The sequence below is a fragment of the Arvicola amphibius genome, chromosome X (genome assembly GCF_903992535.2).
Source record: "Arvicola amphibius chromosome X, mArvAmp1.2, whole genome shotgun sequence".
NCBI classification, from domain to species: Eukaryota; Metazoa; Chordata; class Mammalia; order Rodentia; family Cricetidae; genus Arvicola; species Arvicola amphibius.
Genome location: NC_052065.1, coordinates 11,718,947 through 11,735,859, shown reverse-complemented (window position 1 = coordinate 11,735,859; position 16,913 = coordinate 11,718,947). Strand labels below are relative to the sequence as shown.

Sequence of the window (16,913 nt, the reverse complement as noted above, 5' to 3'; positions counted from 1 at the left end):
AACACCAGGTATTCTTAACTACTGAGCCGTTTCTCCAGCCACAGACATTTTTATGAAGAAAAAAATAGAATTAACTAGATTTGCCTGTGACAAGTGTTTGTTTTTTTTCTGAAAATATTGCTAAAAATCATTCCTCAGAGTTTTAAGTTTGGGATCACGAATTATTGCAGAGAATAAAAGTTCACGACCTTGAGGATCCTTCCTAAATGGACTGGACCATATGAAGTGGACATTAATTTTGTCAGTGATGGCACACAGAGTTCAACAGTTCATATGGAAGACCTGCCTGTCATAGCACTTTGACCACCATCTAGAGCCCTGTTTCTCAGCTCAAGGTGTAAATCAGCACGTGTCGGGTGCTAGGACTGGGGCTTGTTTACCTCGTTCGTGTTGCAGATGTTCTCCAGGGCAGAGCCGCAGATTTTGCCTGGGAAAGCATTCCAAGGAATGATACCTGCAAAGCGAAGCCCCGCAGACTATGAGCACAAAGATGTAGTACCCAGTGCCTCGACTTCAATTCAGGCTGCTTGAGTTCTGTTGTGGTCGTGGTGGTCTCTCCCACGCGCAATGCTAGGGATTGAATTTAGGGTTCTTGCACATGGTACACACACATTCAACCACTTTGCTACAATGTCATCTCACTTCATGTTAGTAGAACTTTCCACTTTGAATTCATTACAACTGTTAGCTATGCTCCTTTTCAATCAAGGTACCTTGTATTTGAGGTTCAGGCAATGAGGAACCAAGAATATGCTCTATTTGGGCAACAGAGCAAGAACGAAGACACTCTCTCTAGTCTCCCCCCCCCCCAGTCAGGGTTTCTTTGTGTTGCTTTGGAATCTGTCCTGGAATTCGCTCTGTAGCCCAGGTTAGCCTTAAACTCACAGAGATCCACCTGCCTCTGCCTGAGTGCTGGAATTAAAGGCAGGCACCACCACCGTCTGGTTTATTTTGGTTTTGTAGATAGGGTATGTATCTACCTTAAGTTAGCTTTGAGATAAGGTGTGTATCTACGTAGCCTGGCTGGCCAGGGACTAGCTATGTAGACCGGTCTGGTTTTGGAGAAATCTGCCTGTCTTTATGCTTCCTGAATGCTGGGATTAAATGTGTGCATCGCCATGCCTGGCCCACATTTTCAAGGCTAGATTTTTTTTTGCCCTGTCGTGAATTGAATTTGCAGGGAAACGCCCTCATGAAGCATGATAGTAGTGCTTAGGTCACATGTCCTGGCCACAGGAGCACAGGGTGTATGCTTTTCTAGCTGTAGCTTTTGAGTTCTCTGCAGTGACAGCTGTCTACTGGGTTACTGCTTTTTTCCCTCTTTATACATGGGATGTGCTTAAATACTAAGCACCGCTTGGTTTTCCCTTCTCACAGGAAGTAAGGGACTTTTGTTAAATCCTCGTTCTCTCCCATCTCTAACATTAACTCAAACAAGTACTCTTAAAAATAACCAGCTGGGTAGAGACAGGATTTTAAAAAAATCTTTTACCATGGCAACAAGAGTTCTTTGTAAGGAGCTCAGAGATTATTGCACATATTCCTTTATGGAAACTTTATGTTTTGAAGCAGGGTCTGACTCTGTGGCCCAGGCAGGCCAGGAACTGGCAATCTTGCTGCCTCAGCTTCTTGATACCTATGATTATAGACAGGTGCCACCACACCCAGCTTTATGAGTTCTTTAGAAACTAGCCCAAGGCCCCTTAAATCTGTCTTAAGGCCAAACCTTTGTGAGAAGAGATCTACTGTGGGCAGTTTTAGGCAGGTTTTATACCAGGCTGTAAGATAAGATGTTGAGAATAAGCCACATAAGAAAGTCTATGTAAAAATGAAAGAGCCATCTTTGTCCGGGACACATTCCGTATTCATTTCTAATGGAAAGCGCTCTTCCTCCCTGTTTTCTGGCAAGAACACATTTTCTACCATCCTATCTAGAGCAGTACCTACACTCGCTCTTTAGGATGTGGCCTTTCCTCAGCAAGGAAGTCAATTTCCACCCAAATTAATTGGTTAGAGGCCCCAGTGGCTCCTTCTGTGACTTGTCACAGGAGCTGTGCTTTGAGGATTTCTCCGAGGATCCCATTTGTGAGAAAAAACTATCTGAGCCAGCTTTTGACTACTGAACGCTGCTCTCCCAGAGTCCATCATGGTGACTTTGATATACATCTGCATTTTAGGTTTCGTTCAGTACAGATAAGCTGAAGCAATTGGTCATTTAAAAAAGACTCCCTTTAAAGAGCCAGGCATGCAAATGTATTAGGGGAAAAGTCAATGTGATACTGAAAAGATCAGCGCATGGGAGCACATGCCAGGATCCTAGCATTCAAGAGGCTGAAGGGGGCTATGGGTTCAAGGCCAGATAGCCAGCCTGGACTACATAGTGAGATTTAAAAAAAAAAAACAAGAAGAGGGCAGAAAAAAAACCTGATAAAATTCTTACAGTGGGTATCTAAAAGTTTTTTTTATTGAACTGCATTATAGAAAGTAGTTTGTGTGATGAAAGACTTAGTTTTTAAAGTATGTACCTAACTTGAAAATTTTTTTTTGTTTTTGGTTTTTAGAGACAGGGTTTCTTTGTAGCTTTGGAGCTTGTCCTGGAGCTAGCTTTTATAAACCAGGCTGGCCTAGAACTCACAGAGATTCTCCTGCCTCTGCCTCCCGAGTGCTGGTATTAAAGGCTTGCATCACCACCACCCAGCTTCTTGAAAAATACTTTTACACATCTCAAATAACATCCTCTAGCAAGCTCCGGGATTCTTGCCTTCAGAAAATAGAGCGGAGTGTGAAGTATTCATAAAGGCAGGAAATGTGTTATGATAACTAAAAAGAGGTCTAAGTGGTAATTACAACCCACACATAGGCACAAGACAATGAAGGAGTAACGGGGACAGGATTGGAAGGAGGTACCATATTGTCGAACATCCACACAGATCTGCTCAACACCGGAGGTCCCGTTGGTTTGTGGGGACTTGATGACTTCGCAGGTTGACCATATGTTGTAGAACATGAACACGGGCACTGCAGAGAAGCCGAACACACCGAGCCAGGCCACTCCCAGAACATATGTGAGGAAAACGAACTAGGCAGAAAATAAGAAGAGGGAGAAAGAATCTCGCTGATATGGGCAGGTTTATCTCAGAGGAAGGGCAGCACTTTTCTGCCCAGTGTGGGACCCATGGGATACAAGATGCATCCAGACCTGGCCTGGCTATGCAAGTGAGGAAGAAACATCTGCTCAGCATGGAGGAGCAGGGGGAAGGCACTGCTGTCATGCCCTACAAGGAAAATCTAGCGTGGCAGTGCCCCAATGCCTGAGGAGACCTTCAGACTTTCTCAGCCCCTCACTTTGTGTATGTGGATTGTGGAGGTCAGAGAACAACTTGACTTCCTGTTTCTCAGGTGCTTTCCTTTTTTTATTTTTGTATCTCAGTGTTTTGGAACAGACCAAGAAGGCTGGACTAGCTGGCCATTGAGCCCCAGGGATCCTCTTGTCTCTACCTTCCCAGTGGTAGGATTCCAAGCTGGGTTCCCCTGCATGTATTTTTTTTTTTTTTGGTTTTTTCGAGACAGGGTTTCCCTGTAGTTCCTAGAGCCTGTCCTGGAACTAGCTCTTGTAGACCAGGCTGGCCTCGAACTCAGAGATCCGCCTGCCTCTGCCTCCCGAGTGCGGGGATTAACCCTGCATGTATTTTTTATGTTGAGTTCTGAGTTTCAAACTCAAGACCGTCCAGTTGAGCATGTCTCTTGCCCCTCCTATTCCTTTTTTAACAATCCAGGTCGTGAGAACCCAAGAGGTGACCTTACTCCTCCAGCTAATTAGTTCCGGGGCCTGAATGAGGCTTGTGTTTTGTTGTTGTTTGTTTTTGTTTTGTGTTTGTATCTGGAATTGAATCTAGGGCCTTGTACGTGCTAGGCAAATGCTCTGCCACTGTGATAAACATTCAGTTCCTTTTTTATATTTTTATTTTGAAAAATGGTCTCATTAAGTTGTTTAAACTTTTGATTTTCCTACCTCAACTTTGCATAAAGCTGGGCTCACACTCCAGCACACTTGGGCCAGCCTATGAGATATTCTTTCAAAACATCAATTCTGAAAACTCCCAGCATCCTATTAAATGTGGGCTAGGTCCAGGATGTCTTTAGAGGTCACTGAGTCACAACATTGTGTGGATTTCTCAGTACTTCCCTTTGTTTTACCTTGCATGTGGGTCTGGGAAAATAGCAACTACCAAGGAAGTCTTCTCTCCAAAGGAACTCTGCTAGTTCCTGATCCAGAGAACTTACTAGAAGTATTAGATCTTGAACTTTGACCAAAGTCTCAAACAGTCATGAGCACAATGAATCTGTTAAGATTCTCATTTTCCTCTTCTATTTCATCTTCACCTAACTTTATGCCATAGGAGATTCTCCAGAGGGAGAATGACTTGGCCATCAGGTTCAAATTGCTGCTGCCCCTTATTGGCCACCCTGGCAAACTGCAGATACAGGATATTGTCCTGTTCTTTGAAGAACCTTGTCAGTTTCTGAAGCACCTGCGTTGCTAAAATTGTTCAAATAACACACTTCAGGATCACACCTCCTCTTCCTCCCTAAGGCTTCCAAGCTGGCTGTTCCAGAACAGCTTTTCTCGTTCTTTCCCTAGCCACAGAAAACCGATGCCCTTCATGGGCTTTCTAATACCACCACAGGGACTTGAGAAGGGGTTGGTGTTTTTGACCTTGGTGAGTCTTTACTTCCTACAGAGGGTCCGAGTCCCAGAGGTCACACCAGTGCTGGTAGGATACACCCTCTGGAAGCTTCTCCTCCCAACATGATGAATCCTGTGTTCAGAGCCTTCCTCAGTAGCCTCCCCGCCCCAGGCAAGTAGGTGTTTCCCATAAAGGTCTGAGGAAAGCAAGGTCTTCCTCAGCAAACAGCAGTACCATCTCCTCAGCTGCTCCTCCTCTGCTCTCAGATGCTGCTGCTGCTGCTGCTGCTGCTGCAGGGCCACCAACCCTGCAGTTTGTTTCCCCTGTCAATCTAGCCTTTCAAAACCAAAGTGGGGGCCCAGTAAGATGGCACTTGCTACCAAGCCTGACGGTGACCTATTCAATCCCTAGAAAGCACAAGGTAGGAGGACAGAACTGACACCTGCAAGTGGCCCTCTGCTATGCGTACATGCATCATGTGATATATGCTATCTAGCAAGCTATTACAGCCCTCACCCCACTAAATAAATATAAACCTTTTTGAAATCCAAGTGGGGCTGGGGACATAGTTCACCTGGTAAAGTGCTTGCTGCTCCAAGCATGAGGGCCTGAGTTTGGTCCCCAGTGGCCTCAAAAAAAGCCGAGTGTGGTAGTACACACTTGTAACCCCAGTGCTGGGCAGTCGGAGAAAGGCACATTCTGGAGTCCACTACCAATCCAGTGTGCTCGAATCAGCAAATTCGAATCAGGTCCCAGACCAGCCAAAAGAGACAGCTGAGGTGGGGCCACAGGCATATGGTCCCTAACAGGAATGGTGGCCACAGGGGTATCTCCTTTCAGTAAGGCTGTTCATGGCCTTATCTTATGCCGAGGGAAGTAAGGCCTGGCTGGTCACTGTGGGAGGACAGTGGCACACAAGACAGTAGGGGCCTGAGGCACAACCATCCGACTGTGGTGCCACCTGGACAGAACTAGCAGAACAGAGGTCAGGGCAAGGTTGTAGGCTGTCCAGGCATCTTCAATACCATATGCTAACAGCCTTCAGGATGTGGGCTCCTATAATGGTGAGAAGGCCATTAATGGGAGGAATGACATACAGACTGGACCTGATACAGCAAATGGTCTGGACCCTTGGCAGGCATCCAGCTCCTTGGCTACTTCTTTCCTGAACTTTCGGAGGCATTATTTGTCTGTAGGTGGCTTCTGAACCTACCCAGGAGATGATGAGGTACCTCGGGACTCCACCACAAACCTTGATAGAAATTTGCTCACAGCTTTGGACAGGTAACTCCCAGTCATTCTCAGAAGCCCCGGCCCCAAGCTTGTAGGTGACACACTGGCTAACTGCACGTGGTCCTCCAAGGTTGTAGTAAGCCCCCACGGGTCACACTGAATCGACCAATTTCTCTACACCCCAGTGGCACACAGCTCCTTAGCATAGTACCGGAGCCAGACTTGTCTCATTTCTTCCTCTCCTTGTCCCACCCATGACCACACCCAGAGCCCCTCCTCTACTCCAATGCGAGGGTCCAGTTGGCATCTTCACGGTCTGTCCCACTTGAATCTTGAGATGGCCTCTTACAACCTCACTTTTCCAAATTCCTCCTCCATACCTCTAGGTGACTGGCCAGATCTTAGGATTACTAAGTTGATCCTGTCACGACCCCACTTGTCTTTGCCGGCCGATGCCATTCCCAACCTGAAATTCAAGGCTCATTGTATTGGGTCCCTGCCCCTCCTACAAGTAGTGGTCTTTCCCATCACCTCCACTCTTCCTGTTCAGCCTATTCATGGGACTGGACTTTTCTGGGCCTCCCCTGCTCACACTGCTTCCTCTTTCCTGATCTCATGTGAAGCAATTTCCTCTGTTTTGCGCTGGCTTTAATAAAGCCCTTCCTGATTCTGCACTTCAGTGCTCCTGTCCCTTGGCCTGGTGCCACTTACTCCCACCAGCATCCACCCCCACCAGCACCCACCCCCACCAGCACCCACCCCTACCAGCACCCACCCCTACCATCTCCCACTCTCCTTCCACTGTGCGCTCTCACGTTTGAACTCAGGCTGAATAGTATGTATGCACGGTGAGCATTTTCACCCACTGAGCCATCCCACCAGCCCCACATTTACCTTAAGAAACTTAATATAATAGCGCCTATAATACCATTCACGGCCAGGTTCAGATCATCAAGCCACGAAGAATTCCACCCCAGTCAGCATGTCTCCTTCACAAAAACTGCTGTGAACAGTGGACCTTCTGGTGCTGGAAGCCAGACCCACATCTCCCCCTTCCTAGTACCATCTTCTACCTCCCCTGCAGTGGGGTGCGGTCACATCACTACTATACAGTAGGAAGCTCATAGCCCTGGCCTTGAGGGCGGATGCTTTCCTCCTGGGAGGGCCCACACCATGCCTCACTTTTCTTCCTCAGCATTAATACTTTTCTCCTAGCAACATGTCCAGCTGTCTGGGCAACATTTGGATAGGGATATATCATGTGTAAAACCTGTATGGGACGTAGCTCACTGGTCCAGTACCTGCCTAGGATGCACAAGGCTCTGGGTTTGAGTCCCAGGGCAACCTACACATGTGCATTACCATATGTCAAGTTTTACCTTCATGATGGACCAGTTTTTAACCCTGGCATTGGAGATTTATCTTCCTCTAGAACAGAGCCTGGCCAAAGGGCAATATTTGGCTTACTACTACCAGTCACGAATTTTCTCAACAACACAAAGGTTTTCGAATCCCTATGGCCATGTTGGTAAGAACGGTATTTGTGTCATGGCCCCTTCACGAAGAGCTCCTGGCTTCCTGGTAGAAAGAAACGCAGCCATGCATGGCTCTGCCGAGGACTCAGGTTCAGTACTCACCATTCCACTGATGCACCGGCCACAGGCAGTTGTTTTAAACTCACCGTGCAGCTCTTTCACTGCACTTGTAGTGTAAAAGCCTTCTGCCAACAGAATGATGCCATACAAGAAGAAAAAGGATGCAATCCCGTAGATGACATACTGCATCAGTTGGATCCTGTGAAGAGAAGATGGCTGCAAATGTGAGAAGCACTGTGGAGTAGGGACACGGGGCACCCTTACTGTGGCGTGTCTGGTGGCCTCAGAAGGCCCATAGGGCAGCCCAGAGAGAAGCCCATAGGGACACCTCTGCCCATTCTAGCAGCCCAGGTCTTTCCATGGTAGGTCTGTGGGCGAGATAGCCAACCTTCTCAAGCAACAGGCAAGAGTTTCCTTTGATGGGGTCTTGTGCGATGAATGTTTCTATCTCCCTTTTACATGGAGCATGGACACTGAGAAGTCAAGCTACCCATTCAAAGTCACACAGTGCCAAAGTAGGTGTTTGAACCCTGGCTCAACAGACAGCACGCTTTTCCCAACATATCAAAATGCTTCCCAGCCAGGCTTGGTGGTTGATGCTATTCTGAGAAAATACCTAAGTCGGCCCTCAGGGTATCTCTAAGGAGAAATCTGTGCAGCTCTTTGTTACGCAAGTGCTGGGATTGTCCACTTACAGGCGAGTTACAGAAAGTTCATTCACAACTTTGGCAGATCCTCAGGCTCTGGCGTTCCAGTGAAATCATCTGGGTTGTTTCAGAAACTACTAGTCCCTGGATAACGCCTCCAAGAGACTGCGTTAGCTGCCCTGCAGTGAGGCATGGGCAGATTGGAAACTTGCTTGGAAGTTTGAGAGCCGTGAATTAGTATCACTAGCTAATTGGGTTAATACTCCTTTTCTGATATTTCTTTTCTGTAGATTTCTGTATGTCTTTTTTTTTCCCAAGAGAGCACAAGATGGCATGTATCCCAGATTCATTTTAAACTTGCTATATAACTGGGGTGAGCAAATGTCCCCAGAAAGAAACTGCCATTTCAAACTGGAGCTTCTCCAAGGCTTATTAAGTAGTTAGTAATTAATGACTGTGGACAGGTCCAGAACCTAATTGCAGTTTAGCTTGGGTTATCTTTAATCCCCCCAAATAGCCACTCTTTGGTTCACCTCTGTGCCAGACCTAACGCCCCATGACTAACAGATAAAAAGAAAAAAAATCCTTGGAATGTCTTAACTTGGTAAAGCATTAACTTCCACCAACCAAAGCTACAAGTGCCATTAGATAGCCCCCGAGACCATCACCAGAGGGTCGCTGCTTTGCTGTGACCTGCCTCTCTGATGCTTGCATCAATGCATCTGAAGAGTGACTTGACCTTCTTGATTGTTACTCTAAAATACAAAGCTGCTTTCATGCTGGAACATGGAATTTGGGCTGACCTTACATCTGTGTTCCTGAGCCATGGTCACTCTCATCTGGCTCCAATACATATTTATGCATCAAGACCGACTTTAAAGAAGTTTAAAGAATGACTTTAAACTTCTGGTCCTCTTGCCTCTACCGGTTTGAGCACTGGGGCTACAGGTACGTGGACCTCGTTTGTGGAGTGCTTTGAAATCCAAGCTGGAGCTTCACACATATCTGGCAAGCATGCTACTGATCAGGCCATGGCCTCAGCCCTCCACACATGCATTCGTTATGTACATTTGTATGGGCTGATTTCCCCCATTACAGCCTTCTCATCCTTGCTCGTTTCTTTAGATGCCATTCGTGAACAGATCTTAAAATGTGAACTTCGTCAGGCATGGTAATTGATACCTGTAATCCCAGCATTTGGAGGCAGAAGCAGGGCCAAGGGCAGTCAAGGCAAGACCGTCAACATCCAAACTAAAAGTCATTTTATCGTGATCCCACAAATGGTCATTTATGCCTATGCCACTCTGATGGTTTCTTCACAAGTACAACCCATAAACACTGAACCTTCAGAACTTAAACAAAAAGACCCAAGGAATCGAGCAAGGGGAAGCTACTTGCAGCAAGTACATATGGCAGTGGGGTTTGCAGTCATGAGATCAAGCCTGAGACCCGCTGAACTTCCCCTAAGAATCACTGCAGAGTAGGAAGACAGAGGGCCAGTGCTGTTTCCAGAACTTCCTCTTTGCTGCATTGGGATGCTCTGGGCTTAGATCTCCTGTCCAGATATGGAATTGATGTGGAAATACTGTTCCTGTTGACTTAGACTTGAGTGAGTCCTCCACAGAGGATCCATTTCAGGGGGTAAACTAGAGGGTTCTTGTTACATGGGAACAATGACAATGCTCTGGTAAGGTGCTCTACAGCATCAACCTGTCATTGTGTTACAGTCCCTACATCTACCACTACTGTGTGGACTATGTACACTTTGTCATATGCAAAGGAGATTCTACCCTGGGCCTCAAATACCCACTACATTCTTGGCCTTTTCCCTTTTTTGTATCATGGACCACCCCGCCCCCGCCATTTCCTTTCTATTCCATGAAGCAGGGTCTCACATCCAAGACTGGCCTCAAATTTGCTATGACTTTGAACTTCTAATATTTAAAAAAAATTATTCTCTGAGAATTTCCTGTGTGTATACAATTAAATATGACCATGAACTTGAACTTTTGAGCCTTCTGCTTCTACCTCCTGAGTGTTGGGAATTCAGGCATGCTCAGTCTATGCAGAGCTGGGGATGGAGCTCAGGGTTTTGTGCATGGAAGCATGCAGCTACATCCCCATCCCTTGTGGACTTTTTCTACCTGACTATAGCAAGCTTTAATCAAAGGTGTTGATTTTCTGCTCGAGGACAGGGTAGTTTGTCAAAAACGGGAAGAGGATACTCACACTTCGCTCAGCAAGGCATGGTCACTGGTGTTGGTAGAAAAGTGTTGCTCAAGAATTGCCACGGTGCCCGCGAGAGCCACATGCCCACAGCCACAGAACAAGGCGACTCCCGAGAAGCACAGGATGGTGGCCACCAGGGAGGCATAGGGAACTCCTCCCAGACACTTGATGCAGCATTCGAAGCAACCTAGACCAAAGAAGAAAAAGGCGACCATGATGGGCAGGGATGCCTCTGGTGTTCATGAACACCACCATTCGCCTATACATGTCTAACTCCATCACCCTTCTGAGCTCTATGACTAATATGTGAACACCCCAAGGACCACAGGGGCAGTTCCCATGGTATCCCATTCTGTGAGTGAGGACCCTGGTATTCCTAAGGAGAGTGCAGCTGTAATCCAGAGTCTCCAAAAGTAGTGAGTTGACAGCCATCAACTGTCACTTATGAGATGTGAGCTATGTTGAGAGCTTCCTGACTGACTGTGAGGCAGAGGGGCACCTGCCCAAGTGACAATAGGAGCACTCATTCTACTGAGAAAGACAAAGGAGAGGACTGTAGTGCCACTGTGTCTCCATGAAGAGAAGCCACAGTCCGGTTTTCTCGAAATCCAGCCTTCTGGGGTTTCCAATACATCTACTGCTGTAGCACCTGATGGCTTTCCCCAAGCCCTTGTTGTCCTGGGAGCCTGGAAGAATCCAATGTGGTAATTAGACTGTTGCCAGGTTTGGAAAAATACCAAGGGGATCATTTTGGAAAGGGCCTCAAAGGTACTGAAGTACCAAGTCACCAACATCCACCCAAGAGGGTCCGCCCAAGTTTGCTTCAAAATGATACCAGAAATTACCTCAGCTGTTTAATAAAAATTTCCCCTCTCCAGCCTAGGCAGCACAAGCAATTCATTTACAGTCCTCCTCCTCCCCAGTTTCCATCTTAATACACATGCCACATGCTTAGAGTCAGAACCCAAACCCAGTAGGTGATTTTAAGTAGTTGAAGGGAAAAAAAGAAACAGAAGAGGGGAGGAAAAGGACAAAAATGAGACTCTATGAAGTGAAATGAAGGAGACAGAGCCAGACTTCACACTTGGTATAGAGAAGATGAGACGTTTATCTAATTTTAAAAAGAGATTTATTTTGTATTATTTTATGTGTATGAGTGTTTTGCCTGCATGTACATACATACCTCTGTGCACTGCATGCATGCCTCGTGCCAAAGGAGGTGAAGAGCCTCCCTGTAGGTGCTGGAGATTGAACCCAGGCCCTTTGCAACGACAAGTACTCTTAATCACTGAGCAAACTATCTGGTCCCTTTATCTCTTTTTAAAAGAAACTTTTCCTTGAACTAAAGGTCTTCTTAAAGGTCTGCCTGACCTCCATGGCCAGATAACACATTTTTAGTTTAGAGACATTTCTTTTCTAGTTATCACAGTGCTGGCCTTGGGGATAATGTCTGTAGCTCTTCGGACCTCCCATCCATGTTTATATTATCCAGACCCTCCAGTAAATGGCCTGTCAGAGCAAATTCAACTTTAAATGCATTAACACGCTTAACAGCAATCAAAGGCAATTCATTAGCTCGGGGTAAGCGCACTAAGCCACTTAAAAGGCTTCCCATCAAATGGTCTTCATAGGATTCGGGGATTGCAAAGCCAGCAGAGCAAAGCAGTGATGAACGTTCCTTAGATGAGTGTGCCATGTGAAGGTAACATTCATTTTGCTCTACCGCAGAAAGGGACTGGGTGCTCTGCTTTCTGAAACTGCCCTTTAGCTCATTAGAAAATGCAAAACACCAGCATTTCCCAAGGAGCCTTGCAGCCTCCTATTTCAAAACGACAACCAGTTTCATTCAGGGAGGTCCAACTTATTGAAACAGATATGCAAAACCTCACAAAATAGAGCCAGTGCATAATATAGTTCCAAGTTCATTAGTAAGTTAATTCCTTAAAGAAGTCTGGACACTTGAGATTTGTGAACATGGGTGTTGAAGTTCAATTTTTTTTTTTTTTTTTTGGATACATGACTTTCTTGGGGACTGAGCGGAAGGAATGCAAATTCTCTCCGGGCTCCTAAACTAAAAGAAACAACATCCTTGGCCTTGATCTGTCCCAAAAGATAAGGAAAAGATAGAGCAATGTGTTTTGGACCACGAACAATCCATCCCCCCCTATTCTCAGTTTCTGCGATAACACGAAGGACAAGGTGGATGCTTGCTGTTGTATCTGGTCTTTATTAGAGCTCTATGGCTGCCGGACCGTGCCAGCTGATCAAGCAGTAACTGACACATGTGGCTATTGAAATTTAAGTTAGTTAAGATGAAGTGAAAAGAAAACTTCATTTCCCCAGTTACACTGGCCACGTTCCCTGGGTAACCACCAGAGCTAGTGGCTGCTGTAATGGACGTAATGCACATAAACCATGTTTCTTTATCACAAAACTCAGACTTACCATTTATTTGCTTGTCTCTAGTATGAACTGGGTTCTAACGGAACCCGATGAAATCGCCTTGGATTTCATTCATGAGGTCCTTCTGAAGACTTACGGGGTGAGTGTCAAGCATTGTGATTAGCGCCAGGCACACACATCCGGAATAAGGTACTTTCACCTTCAAGATCAGTCTGCTACTGCATCAAAGAACAAACTTCGCTCAGGCACATCCACCCTTTTAACACTGCAACACAAGCCTGTCATTTACAAAGCTCACGCTCAAGAATTGCACAACTGAATCACAAACAGACTTTTAATAAACCCTCATGTTTGAAGTAACTTTTAGTATTTTGTGTTGAATCACATTCACGGCTATCTAGTGGTGCATAGTCATAACTGTAGCATGATGAGGGTCAGGATACAGACTACCAGAGGACCAGTGGTGGAAAGCAGAGAAGAGGAAGGGGGGGAACCAAAAGGGAAAGTAATTTGGAGATGGGGCAGGGAGGGTTTGTACAGCAATGGTTCCCTCACTCGTGTGATGGCCATGATATATAACCTTATAAAGCGCTCCTTCATTTCAGGATAGTTTGGGTGCACATATATTTTTAACAACCCATATCTTTTCTTGTCATTAGGAGTTAGGTTTAAGCGTTACAGTATAGCACATTCATTCAGCCCTTAACAATGGAGCACATCCTTCCAAATCCACAGTGGCTGCTTTCAAAGGCTCTTTCATCCAGAGGGTTAGAGTATTCTGCCTTTTTTCAAAGGAACTATCACAGCTGCTCCCAGGCTCAAAAACACAAGTGGGGTTAAAAGAACAATGGCATTCAGTCCCAAATTCAACACTCGATCAAGGCTAATGTTTCTTTGCAATTTCTCACTCTTACAGACAGCATCTACTGAGTGTTGTGGATCTAGCCTTGTCACAGCAGGAGAAACCAGGGATTCAGGAACTTGGGGGAAAATCACAACCACATCAGCAAATGCCAGTCTTGACCAGCATACATTTCCAGCAGATGGTTTCATTTGTGGTTGGGAACCGTGACTCCCCACAAACTGAAACCATACACTGATCATCTCTATTCCATACACACAGATACAACTCTTACAGACTCTAGCAGACAATACAACTAGAAATATTTTTATATATGACATGGGAAAAAACTGATAAGGAAATAATACTACTACAGGTGGACCTGGAGCTTATTCTAGCTTTGTTGCCCAGTTGCCTAAAGAACTAAAATTCTTTGTGTGGTGACTATCCAGCTACTCATAATTGGACTGCTCACTACTGTACCAATATCACCCACCATAGAAGCCCTCAACACTCTCGGAAGCCTAACTTTGAGATCAGTTACCCTGATCCAAGTTCCTTACTGGGCCAGTTCCAGCTGCTTTCTTCTACGCCAAGCCAAATTCCACCATAATGAACTCGAACTCCATGAAACAGTTCTCACTTTTGGCTAAGATGGAGGAGGAACAAAGATGAAATTTAGCTTTCTGCCTGAAACAAGACAACTGGACAGAGTGTATGGAACAATATACATATAAAGATGGTAGACAGCAGGCTATGAAGAACTATCCTTGGTTAATGATAGAATTTCTAAATCATCGAAGAAGCAGCTATGATAGTATAGGTCTATGTGAAGGCACGGCTTGGCTTTCACTCCAACTAAAGAAGTCCCTTCCCTTAACCATTATTACAAGTGCTGGGGTCTTTTGGAATACAGTATTATTTATTGGAGCTGCTGTGAGGCAGGATCCTGGACCAAATCAAGGATGGCCAGCCATTTCATGCCTTTCAAAGGGTAGACAGTATTCATTGAATGCCTTTCATGTCCTGTGCCAGGAACCCAATGGTGAGCTAAGATATGTGTGATCTATACTCTGTTGAAGCTTATGGAGGGTGAGGAGGCCGTTGAACCATTTTAAATTAAAAAGAGTGAGGAAAAGGAACAGTGGGGACAGCTCAGGTTTCAGGAGGTGATTGGGGATGGTATCTCGAGCCTAAACCCAAGAATGAATTAGGTAAAGGGAGGAAAAGATGGGAAGGAAGAGTGATCCAGGGAGTGAGAAGAACATGAATGAAAATCTTGTGGTGGGAGAGAGCAAGATCCATTCAAAGACCACCAGGGGGAAATGAGCCAGAAACAGTTGACTGAGAGGGTGGAATGGTAAGAACAGGACAGTCTATAGGTGCTCGATCATGTAGGGGCCATCAGGTCACTTCACTAATTCTTGAATGTACTAAAAGATTCCTGCTGGGTATGGTGGTGCACGTCTTTAATTGCAGCACTCGGGAGGCAGAGGCAGGGGGAATCTCTGTGAGTTCAAGATCAGCCTGGTCTACATGGTGAGTTCCAGGCCAGTCAGGGGTTACAGAGTCTCAATAGCCCTCCCCCCACCCCACTCCAGACAAAGATTCTACTGACTGACTGATTAGAGTCTCCCTAGTTGTAGAGACCTGGAATGTTGCAGGTCCTGAGCCAAATCAACTTGGTCTATCTTTAGTCTTCTTAACTATCATTGGCCACCTTTGTGTTTGATATAACGTGTGCCTCTATGATTTACTAGGTAGATCCTTTTGAAATATACAAAGAGATTCTAGTCTCTACCAACCCAAAGGACTGAGATAGCTTCTCAGACCCTCAACATAGATCTCCTCACTTTCTGCAATCTGTCCATCTGATGTTCTCACCTAGGTTTTTTTGTTTGTTTCTTTGTTTGTTTTTGTTTTTTCGAGACAGGGTTTCCATGTAGCTTTGGAGCATATCCTGGAAGTTGCTCTTGTAGACTACACTGGCCTGAACTCACAGAGATCCACCCGCCTCTGCCTCCCAAATGCTGGGATTAAAGGCATGCGCCACCATAGCCCAGCCTCAACTATATATTTTAAAAAAACCCATTGGTTTATAAAATTTCTTTGTTCTGTTACTATAAAAAATGACAACTATTACCATGTTGGAATGTGGTGTTTAGGGGTCTGAATCTGTGTTCCTGGGACATGGTGAGTCACATTTGTTTCTAGAATGAGCTCTCACTTTGAGGTAACTTTTCGGTGTCAACAAATGCATCCTCAGAATCACAAGGAGTCATTCAACATTTGAGAGCAGGGAAACAGATAGGGGTCATGCAAGATGACTTGCAACTCAGCAAAGCTAAACTTGAGGCCAACAGCTTCTACTGGACAGCAACAAAAACTTCCAGGGGTCAAGAAGAGCTAAGAGCTGGGTCCTGGCAGTTGACGTCTCTAATGCCAGCACTCAGGAAGCTGGGGTAGAAGTGTGAATTCAAAGCCGGTCCAGGCTGCACTCTCTTTCCCTTTGCTCTTAGCCCCAAAGCCAAGAAGTGATACGAGAGCAGAGGGCAGAGGGCAGAGGGCAGAGGGCAGAGGGCAGAGGGCAGAGGGAGAGGGAGGAAACGTGTGCTATTTGGAAGTGCCTTGCACAGGGTGGTTCTGGGAGAAACAACTGTAGCTTTGAGAAGTAGGGAGTTTCGGAGTGACAGAGCTATGCAGAATCTTGGGGGTAGCTTCTACCAATCAGCTAAGTGAGCCCCCCCTTCCTGGAGTGGTATGCAGAGTCTGGAGAAGCCATCTGAGTCAGCAGTTCCATCTCCTCGGGATGGGATGTGGTATCATAAAATGCCTACTTTCACATCGCACCTGGAACTTCACCCCCTGAAAAATAGAGGCCTCCTAGGATTTGACCACAACATTCTAGCCACTTCTAGACCAAATGGCTAGTTTGGGGGTTTCCAGGAAGAAAAACAAAATAAAAATGTTCTGAATTGTTCTGCTGTCTTGAAAGACTCCAACTCTGGTGCTTTCTCGGAAACAAGGAAGCCCTGATAGCCTCTGCTCTGCTCACATTAAAACTACCTTTAGCCTGATGCAGGCAGGGGCTGAGACAATAATCTGGGACCACTGGAGAAAGCTGACTTACATGCACCCCTCACCCCCACCAAGGTGCCAGGTGTGCATACCGGCAAAGGGAGTGGGCCTCAGGTTCAGCCTAGCTCCCGGTTAGAAAGTGTTTTGAATTATGGGGATGGCACTCTGTATCAGCAGAGGACCAGGCTGCGAAAAACCA

At 45.9% G+C, this 16,913-nt stretch overlaps 1 protein-coding gene across 1 annotated transcript in view; it reads right to left on the bottom strand.

The window, feature by feature from the left end:
* The window catches only part of Gpm6b (glycoprotein M6B), a 154,175-nt gene that overhangs the window by 5,714 nt on the left and 131,548 nt on the right, over positions 1 to 16,913 (bottom strand). Inside the window, exons 2-5 of the mRNA XM_038316279.1 lie at positions 10,393 to 10,579; positions 7,559 to 7,715; positions 2,908 to 3,079; positions 381 to 454 (exon numbers count right to left, since the gene is read on the bottom strand). Of these exons, the coding sequence (XP_038172207.1) occupies positions 381 to 454; positions 2,908 to 3,079; positions 7,559 to 7,715; positions 10,393 to 10,579 (590 nt within the window). The remainder of the gene's footprint in view (positions 1 to 380; positions 455 to 2,907; positions 3,080 to 7,558; positions 7,716 to 10,392; positions 10,580 to 16,913) is intronic.